This window comes from Pseudochaenichthys georgianus, chromosome 1 (assembly GCF_902827115.2).
Source record: "Pseudochaenichthys georgianus chromosome 1, fPseGeo1.2, whole genome shotgun sequence".
NCBI lineage: Eukaryota > Metazoa > Chordata > Actinopteri > Perciformes > Channichthyidae > Pseudochaenichthys > Pseudochaenichthys georgianus.
In genome coordinates this window covers 32,712,780-32,723,471 of record NC_047503.1, presented here as the reverse complement: position 1 = coordinate 32,723,471, position 10,692 = coordinate 32,712,780, and the positions used below count along the sequence as shown (strand labels likewise).

At 42.4% G+C, this 10,692-nt stretch overlaps 1 protein-coding gene across 1 annotated transcript; it reads left to right on the top strand.

The window, feature by feature from the left end:
• Positions 1-219: 219 nt before the first annotated feature.
• Positions 220-2,062, top strand: fabp2 (fatty acid binding protein 2, intestinal). Its single transcript, XM_034084092.2, has 4 exons — positions 220-338; positions 939-1,111; positions 1,485-1,592; positions 1,817-2,062. Exons 1-4 carry the CDS (start codon positions 272-274, stop codon positions 1,865-1,867), a joined length of 399 nt encoding a protein of 132 aa, XP_033939983.1. The 5' UTR covers positions 220-271; the 3' UTR covers positions 1,868-2,062.
• The last annotated feature ends 8,630 nt before the right edge of the window (positions 2,063-10,692 follow it).

Sequence of the window (10,692 nt, the reverse complement as noted above, 5' to 3'; positions counted from 1 at the left end):
GTTTATGCAGTCCTGCACTGATGACCATCCCCCTTTGCAAACAGATATACAGGGGAAATATATATGACATATGGTTCGATTTAATGGTTCTATTAAGGGCAAAAGCATCTTCCAATCAGTGGGTACTGCCTTTAAAAAAATTGAGCTTTAAACAGCCACATCAGCATTGAGATTAGATGAGGAGATAACCGAGCTCGGTTTAAAAGGAGTGGCAAACTTTGAGTAAGACACTCCTTACTGCAGACTTGTCCAGCTCACTCTCACAGCCACCATGACTTTCAACGGCAACTGGAAGATTGATCGCAATGAAGACTATGAGAAATTCATGGAAAAAATGGGTGAGTTATATCAAACCAGGCTGATTACATGTTATATAATTCAATCAAATCATTTTAAATATGTGGAATTCGATACATTGGTTTAAAAAAAAAAAAAAAAACTAGTCATTTTGAATGCATGTAACATATGTAACAAGCTGTCTGTGGCTCTTTTTCTGCTGTAACAATATACATTTCCCCTCTGTGGGACTAATAAAGGTATTCTGATGAACATGAACATGAACTCTCTGTGTTATGAGATATAATGGAAGCACTGTATAACAGTCAAGAAAGCACTGATGATGTTTTAATTTAATCAAGATCTTTGTGTTTCTGTGTGAAAATGTCAGTTGTGCATCAAACTGATAGTAATGTGTGTGTTTTATTTAATCACTTTAAAAAATGTATTTGTTAAAGTGTGACCATAACTGCTCAAATAGATGGCCAAATACTGGAGCTTAAGTCTCACTGAACATGTTTGCCTTTTGACTTACAGTACACTCTACAAATAATACACAATCAAAGGAACTACATGTGCTTGTAAAGTAATTAAATCCTGTCAAACTTCCTCTGATTGTTCATTGAGCCCATTGAACATATTTTCTATGTGTTTGTTTATAGGAATTAACATGGTGAAGAGGAAGCTGGCTGCTCACGACAACCTCAAGGTAACCCTCGAACAGACTGGAGACAAGTTTCACGTCAAGGAGACCAGCGCCTTCCGCAACCTGGAAATAGACTTCACCCTGGGGGTCACCTTCGAGTACAGCCTGGCCGACGGAACGGAACTATCAGTAAGAAAAAGAGTGGATGCACCTTTAACATCATACGTAGCACTTTATAGTTAACATAGTAACTGACCGCTAGAGGAAAAGACTCCAATTCGCTCCTATTACCTACGTTTTAGTCATTAAGTGTAATCATCGGTTGAGTTCTTAATACTATAACATAAGGTTGGTATTTCGATCACTTTTAACTTTTGAGCTACAAGTAGGAGTTCATTTTGTTAGCTCAAGGCTTGACTTATGACTTTTATTGTGGAACCCTTGTGCCCTGTTGATTCGTACTCACTACCGCAAACAGTGCCAGTCATAAAACTATCAACCTTCTGCAAAACTTTTCACACCTAGTATTCCTTTTAAATAAGCTTTATGTTTCACTCCACAGGGTGCATGGACCATGGAGGGAGACATGTTGAAGGGGGCCTTTAACAGGAAGGACAACGGAAAGCTACTGACAACAACCAGAATCGTCCAAGGAGATGAACTTATACAGGTGTGGTGAATTTATATTATGCATGCAAACTACGACAACAATCCACATTATATAACAAACACTTTGATCAGAAGCTGATGTCTATATGTCATATATATTCCCTTATATGTTATGGATAAGGACTTAAAATGCAGAAATGCATTATTAATCAACCCCCTGATTACTCAGGCAGAGACTATAAAGTAAATATATTAACAGAATCTGACCTGATCTTTTCTCACCAGAGCTACAACTACGAGGGCGTGGACGCAAAGAGGATTTTCAAGAAGTATTAGATCAAACTGATCAACATACCTTGAAAATAAGATGTTTGACATCAGGATTACATATAGTATTGTGTTGAATTTCATTTTCTTATACCAACACATCCTGTAAAACATGCACTACTTGTAATGCCCAGAAAGTTTATGAAACATATTTGAATGTCACATGATTTTGATCCTTCAGTAATAAAGCCATACTGTAACTACCTTTTTTCGGTGTTTCTTTTTCTTCAGTTTTATGTTGAAATTATATTTATTTGTGATAATCTGTGGATGTTTTTGTGGAGTTAAAAACATACACAGTGAACTGAATAATTTGAGAGTGATACAATCATTTAAACTTTATTCAACAATGAATACAAATAAATATATATTATCCACAAAAATACAAAGCGCAGACAGATGTAATGTGTCTTTAATTTAATCTGTTAGTACACAAGTAATGAAGCATTCACTGAAGCACAGACAACTCAATTCAAAAGTAAATTCAGGCCAAATCTGAACCACACACAGAGGTATGACATGAGGATTCAGTGATACCCAGGGGGCAAAACCCAATTTTTTAGGGAAATCAGACATGGAATGTTTTAAAAGGTTGTCCACCAGAAATGATATCCAGGACCTTGAAGGATCACAACCTGGTTGGACAACCCGGTCAAATAGCTGGGTCAATATCACTATAAATGAACTTTGGTGTCCCCATCAGAATCACTCAGTTATCATGAAAATGTAGCAGAATAATGAAACTCTGAGGTCTTATTATAAAAGGCCAAACATTTACACACATATCAGTACAATGATAAGTCTCTTGTGTTTCCTTCATTTTATACCTTGTTTTTTCATTGGATGTACGTGATGTTGGCATGTCCCACACATTGCTCTGCTAACTACAGTGTGTGTAATAAGTGGTTAAATTATACTACATTTAAAAAAAAAAAATGATATGGTTTTATTGTCCTCAAAGAGTTATTTGATAAAACGAGTCATTTTTATCATGTATATTCTATTTTCATAATAATATTGAACATTTTTCATGTGTCCCTGTCATTTGCTGTCCACCCTGTCATTAAGGGGTAACTGCCCCATAAACAACATCTGATGTTTTCAGTGACATTACTACCACCATTTTGTCTTTCCTCAATGGAGGCTGAGACATTGGCTAGTTGCAAAGTACATTTTTTAACTTATATTTTGACATTTTAATCATATTATGTGTGTAGTTGGATGTGGTCAAGCTTAACATGTCCACTCTGTCCAACCCAGTCTCACGGCATTTCGTGTTCACCAACACGATTTTTAATCTATTGATTCGTGTTCACCAACACGATTTGCCCCTTTTTTTTTTTCGTGTTGCACAGCACGATTTTAAAAGCAATGTATTTCTACTGCCTGCAGCACGTCTTTTTCTCCGGTCGGGTCGTGGAAGACCGGAAGCTGTGTGGTTCATAAAAACATGTTCTTACTCAATATCAAGCCACAATTATTGCTTTTATTTTAAATCGTATAATTTCGGACTTTTGTTGCCATCTGTGAGGAAAATAAATGGGGCTCAGAGCCTCAGGATACTGAAATCTGTATTTTTAAATATTTTTTCCTTCTAATTTGTTATTCTTTTAAAAATAACACACTGTTATTTACTCACCAATAACACACAATTATCCTTGCTTTTATTTATTGGTTTAATTCCATAATCTCGGGCTTTTTTGGTGTCCGTCAGGAACTGAATTTCAAAATAAAAATAACCGGAAACAGACGTAGGCCTATAAGGGACATTTCGAGCATCATTGCGATTGTCAACATTTCTGAGTTTAGGATGGCCGAAGACACTACACTACCCATAATCCCCAGCTATCGTTTAGGACTACAGTCCCTGTAAGGTTACGCAGAGCGTCAAACAGCTGTGTGAAATGGAACGAAACCACGCCAGACTATCCAAAACTGGAATCGAACACCCCCCCAGAACTACACATGCTGGCTATTGTGTTTCGCAAAATGTTCTATGGGACGTCTCTATTAGAAGTTGCCAGTATTAAACACATTGGTGTTATCAAATGTAAAACATATAATTAATAAATGGGTGAAAATCGCTTGTGTCCATAATGCGCAGCATTAATATATAGCATTAATATATACCCACATGACAGCTCATTGTTACTTTGTAATTCTACTCCACTACAATTCAGAGGTTAACCTGGTATTTTTACTCCACTGCATTTATTTGAGTTACTTTGCAGATTCTGATTAATTATGTAAAATATAAACAACCCTTAAATCAGACTTTAGTTACACCTGAGTAAAATGCAGGTAAGGTGATTGTCAAGTGCCAACAATCAGTGTAAGGTTTCAGCGTTAGAGTCTGTGAGCTTATTGTTTTGTGTTTATTCTGGTGGCCTTGCAGTTTTATTTTGATGTTGACTCTGTCCTCTCGTTTCAGGTGTCATCACTTCCTGTGGTGGTGTGTCACTTGTCAGCTTGATAGTGATCTCCTGTTCTGGATTGTTTGCACCTGTGCCTCATTAACTGTTGTGTATATGTAGCCCTGTTTTTCTGTTGTCTTTTGTCGGTTCGTCTTGTCTCAACACTAAGTCCATGTCTGTATTTCCTCGTGTAACTTTGAGCAAACCTAGTAGAGCCTAGTGAACTTTTGAGTGTCCTAGTAGATCCTGTAGTAGTAGACGTCTGAGTTCTTGTGAGTCCACCGTGTCAGAACGAACCGACCAAACAAGATGGACTCAGCCGATTCCACCGTGTTAAAGACGGCTTTGCAGGCGCAAGGAACACGCATGCATCACCATGAGGAACAGCTGACAACAATGAACCAGGGGGTTCAGGACTTAAATGCCCGTCAGCAACACTTCCAGTCAACAGTGACAACGGAAATAAATCACCTGGCGGAAAAGATGCGTGACATACTTACGCACCTCGAGGCACGTCCTGCTGTTCCTGCGGCAGAGTTTTCCGGTCCAGCGGAGGTCGGGTTTGCTGTTCAAATACCCATGCCATCGTCTTCACTCTGCCTCGCTTCACCGGAGAAGTTCTCCGGGGATTCTGTAAACTGTCGTCCATTCCTGATACAGTGCGATCTCCATTTCAAACATCAGCCCGCAGCATTTCCCACAGATCAAGCTAAGGTAGCTTTCATAGTATCTCACTTGACGGGAAGAGCAGGAGCCTGGGCAACAGCTGAATGGGCCCGAGACTCGCCTGTTTGCCAGTCGTTAAGGGTATTCATGGATTCTATGAAAGACATTTTTGACCAGACAGCACCCGGGAGAGAGTCAGCGAGAGCCCTGGTGAACATCAAACAACGGCAGAGGAGAGTGGCGGATTACGCGATTGAATTCCGGACCCTGGCAGCGGAGAGTGGATGGAACTCAGCGGCTCTTTTTGATGCGTTTCTGCATGGATTAGCGGATCCCATAAAGGATCAGTTAGCTCCATTAGAGTTGCCTGTAGAATTGGACTCGCTCATCGCCATGGCTATCCGGGTGGACCAACGTCTAGCAGAGAGACGTCGGGAGAAAACAGCTTTCATTCCACTGTCCGGACGGGAGTTACAGAGGGAACACTACGGTTGGCGGAGTAATACCCGGACTTCGTCTCCAGAGCGACCAGCGCCCCCTAGCGCCGCGGAGGAACAGATGCAGCTCGGAAGAGCCAAACTCACTCCGGAGGAACGTCAGCGCCGCCTACGGGAGCGGCTGTGTTTCTACTGCGGCCAGCAGGGTCATGTTCTGGCAGCCTGTCGGGCAAAAGATCAGGCTCATCAGCGGGAAGAGGGACGCTGGTGAGCCGAGTGACTTCTTTCAACCCTTCCTCGAGAAGACTGACTCAGGTACAAATGAAACTGAATGATAAAACTGTGACTCAGGATGCATTAATTGATTCTGGGGCTGATGAGAGCTTGTTAGACTGGGAGCTGGCTAAAGAGTTGAACTTAAACATTGTCCTTTTAGATCAGCCATTAGAGGCTAGCGCGTTGGTGCTGAGTGCTCTCGTTCATGTTTAGCCTCTCATACAGTTTTGAGTGGACCGCCCAGATCTGGGAACTTTAAACAGGCGTCAGATAGGGACATTGTCACTTCTTCTAAACATTCTGACTTTCCTGACTTATCCAAAGTGCCAGAGTGTTACCTTGACATTAAGGAGGTGTTTAACAAGAGACGAGCTACTTCCTTGCCTCCCCATAGACCGTATGATTGCCCCATAGACCTTCTCTCGGGCTCTACTATCCCCAAAGGACGGTTGTATTCTCTCTCTGGTCCTGAAAGGGAGGCCATGGAAGAGTATATCGGATCATCACTCAAAGCTGGCTTGATTTGGCCATCATCATCCCCAGCAGCAGCAGGTTTCTTTTTTGTAGGGAAAAAGGACGGTTCATTAAGGCCCTGTATTGATTACAGTCCACTTAATCAGATCACAGTTAAGAACAGATATCCCCTTCCACTCATCTCTACGGCATTCGATCTGTTACAGGGAGCCAAGATATTCACCAAGCTTGACTTAAGGAATGCGTATCATCTTGTGCGCATCCGGGAGGGGGATGAGTGGAAAACGGGTTTCAATACACCTACGGGACATTATGAATATTTGGTAATGCCTTTTGGACTTTGCAATGCACCTGCTGTTTTCCAAGCCCTCATTAATGATGTGTTACGAGATTTCCTGAATGTTTTCTGTTTTGTGTATCTCGATGAAATTCTCATCTTTTCCCCAGATAAGAAAACTCATGTTAACCATGTTCACCTTGTTCTTCAGAGACTCCTGGCTAACCATTTGTTTGTAAAGGCCGAAAAATGCAAGTTTCATGTGAACTCTGTGGTATTTTTGGGCTTTGTGATTTCCCCTAACAAGGTGGAAATGGACCCAGCTAAGGTCAGTGACGTGGCTAATTGGCCCACGCCAGACTCTAGAAAGAAAGTTCAGCAATTCCTGGGGTTTGCTAACTTTTACAGACGGTTCATACGCAATTTCAGTGCTATTGCCTCTCCTCTCCATGCCCTTACCTCTCCCCATGTTCAGTTTGTGTGGAATCCACAGGCAGAGAAATCTTTCCTGGAACTGAAGAGGAGGTTCACCACAGCTCCCATCCTGACGGTACCTGATCGCCACCGACAGTTTGTGGTGGAAGTGGACGCCTCCAACAACGGCGTTGGAGCTATACTGTCCCAGATATCAGCGGAGGACAACAAGCTTCATCCATGTGCATATCTCTCCCGTAAGCTATCTTCTGCTGAGAGGAATTACGACGTGGGAAATCGGGAACTGTTGGCGGTGAAGATTGCTTTGGAGGAGTGGCGGCACTGGTTGGAGGGAGCGGAGCAGGATTTCCTGGTCTGGACGGATCACAAAAACCTGCAATACATCAGGAAGGTCAAACGTCTGAACTCTAGGCAGGCCAGATGGGCTTTGTTCTTTAACAGATTTAGGTTCACTCTGTCATATCGACCTGGTTCGCAGAATGGAAAGCCTGATGCACTCTCCAGGATGTTTGATCCTGAGCCAGTCCCCAAGAGTCCAGATCCCATTCTACGGCCAGACCGAGTGATAGGGAGGGTGACCTGGCCCATTGAAGCCAAGGTCAAACAGGCAAATGTTGGAAATCCTGTCCCAAGAGGGTGTCCTCAGAATCGCTTGTTTGTGCCGGAGCAACTTCGATCTCAAGTTGTTCATTGGGCCCATACGTCTGTACTTACCTGTCATCCTGGAAACAAAAGGACCCTGTTCATGGTGAGACACAGATTCTGGTGGCCGGGGATGTGGAAGGATGTTGCAGAATATGTGGCGGCATGTCCTGTGTGCGCCAGGAACAAAACTTCTCGGCAAGCTGCGGCAGGTCTTCTCCAACCTCTGCCCATTCCCAACAGACCATGGTCTCACATTGCGTTGGATTTTGTGACGGGATTACCAACATCGGCAGGTAATACCACCATACTCACTGTGATTGATCGTTTTTCTAAAATGGCACACTTTGTCGCCATGCCCAAGTTACCTAATGCCAAAGAAACAGCAGAGGCCATGTTGTCCCATGTGTTCAGGATCCATGGTTTCCCCAGTGATGTCGTTTCAGACCGAGGCCCTCAGTTCGTGTCACGTTTTTGGAAGGAGTTTTGTCACCTAATCCAAGCCACTGTTAGTCTGACCTCCGGATACCACCCACAGTCGAATGGACAAGCGGAGAGGATGAATCAGGATTTGGAGACCTGTTTGAGATGTCTAGCGTCCGAGAAACCTACCACCTGGAGTAAGAATCTGATTTGGGTGGACTATGCGCACAACACTTTACCCACATCAGCCACTGGTATCTCCCCGTTTCAATGTGTCCATGGATACCAACCTCCATTGTTTCCGGAGCTCGAGAAGGAGGTCACCGTACCATCAGCCCATGCTCTGGTTCGCCGCTGCCGTCGGGTCTGGGCGGGAGTTCGCCATATGTTGCAGAGGAGTGCCGTTCGCATGAAGGTATTGGCCGACCGGAAACGACGTCCAGCCCCCAAGTACCAGGCCGGACAACGAGTGTGGCTATCTACCAAGGATCTTCCTCTCCATGTCGCCTCCAGGAAGCTGGCTCCCCGGTTCGTTGGTCCTTTTCCCATAGCCAAAGTGATTAACCCTGTTGCTGTCCGTTTATGTCTTCCAAAGTCCATCAAGGTCCACCCCACGTTTCATGTCAGCAAGTTGAAACCAGTCAAAGAGAGCAGACTGGTCCCCGCCTCCACGCCCCCTCCACCTCCCCGGATTGTCGACGGGGGTCAAGTATACACTGTGGACAAAATACTGTCTGAAAGGAAGAGGGGCAGAGGTAGACAGTTCCTGGTCGACTGGGTAGGGTACAGATTAGAGGAGAGGTGCTGGATCCCAGGCAGCTTCATTGTGGACAAGACCCTTATATCTGACTTTGATAGAGAACAGTCTCAGGCTTCAGGGACGTCTGGAGCCGTCCGTAAGAGGGGGGGTACTGTAAGGTTTCAGCGTTAGAGTCTGTGAGCTTATTGTTTTGTGTTTATTCTGGTGGCCTTGCAGTTTTATTTTGATGTTGACTCTGTCCTCTCGTTTCAGGTGTCATCACTTCCTGTGGTGGTGTGTCACTTGTCAGCTTGATAGTGATCTCCTGTTCTGGATTGTTTGCACCTGTGCCTCATTAACTGTTGTGTATATGTAGCCCTGTTTTTCTGTTGTCTTTTGTCGGTTCGTCTTGTCTCAACACTAAGTCCATGTCTGTATTTCCTCGTGTAACTTTGAGCAAACCTAGTAGAGCCTAGTGAACTTTTGAGTGTCCTAGTAGATCCTAGATACCTTTGTACTTTGAGAAGTCTTTTTTATATTAAAAGATAGTTCTGAAGTCAAGAAGGAATCGTGCGTCTGAGTTCTTGTGAGTCCACCGTGTCAATCAGGAGAGATATTTGATAGTTGGTGCTTGAGAAGACTAAACATGTATCTGCAATTGACATGAATGGAAACAAGTAATAAAGTATATTCATTACTCGTTATTCTCTACTAATAGTTAATTAAAGACTGTATATTATGGCTATTTTGCACATCCCTTTCAAGATTTTCAAAGGTTTATTGACATATCATACACAACTACGGTGTAGTTATGCAATGAATGAAAAACTTAGGTCACAGGTTCCTCAACAGTGCATTACAAGACATCTATCAATTAGTGTTAATTTCGTCAGCTATTTTTTAATTTAGTTTTAGTCTTAGTCCTCTGTTAAATTTCCGTTTTAGTCATATTTAGTCACCTTCATCCTGTTTTTATTTAGTCAAGTTTTAGTCGACTAAAAGTCTGAGCATTTTAGTCTTATTTTAGTCGACTAAAACAGTAAACATTTTAGTCAAGATTTTGTCGACTAAAAGTCTGAGCATTTTAGTCAAAGAAAACTAAATATTTTAGTCTACTTTTTGTCAATGAAAACTGTTGAGTCTTTTTTAGTCATCAGATTATATAGAACATTTCAGTCAAACTAGTCTAGCCAAAACCAATAATTTGGCATTTTAGTATATAAATAAATAAGATTATCTTGTCCTTATTTGATGAAAAACACAGGTTGAATGATTTAAGAATGCAGCTTTGCAGAGAGTATCTGGTCAGGTTTGTGGTGGTTTTACCAGCTGTGTTTTGGCCGCATTGCTTCCCTTCTGATGAAACAATGCATTCGCTTTTTTTCTCCACCTCATTGTAGCAAAAATGGGCCCAAATATCACATCGTTTCTTTCTCCCAAGCAGTGGTGGCTTTAGACTTTTTCGTTGTCAGTCATTTTGACGGACAGGATTGTAACATTTCCGTCATAATCCATTATTATCCGTCGATTGCACAATTTATCACTCACTCGCGCTGACGGGGGGGTATTCGGTTAACGCGACCACTGCTCCTAAGCCCTGTTGTTGCCATTTTATTTTCTGTTAAATAAGGTTAGTTAGACCATGAGTTAGACCCGAGTCTTCCTGACAGTTCATATTGTGCCGCTGCCCGGTGTAATTCAAATGTACCGCCGCGCGCAGCACAGAAACAGCTGCCGCAGCACCGGAAATGGAACTGCTGGGAGAAAAACTGACTATCAGAGATTTAACGTTATCTTTGATAATATTTCGTCTCCTCATTTTTCGTCAACGAAAGTAAAGAGATTTTGTCATAGTTTTTATTTAGTAAACTACATTTTCATCTCGTCACTTTTCGTCAACGATATTGCATGATGATTTCGTTACAGTTATTGTTTACTGCCGTCGGTGCCGTCTCGTCATCGTCTCGTTTTCGTCATGGAAAAAAAGGTCGTTGACGAACATATTTCGTCATAGTTTTAGTCAACAAAATTAACACTACTATCAATATGTG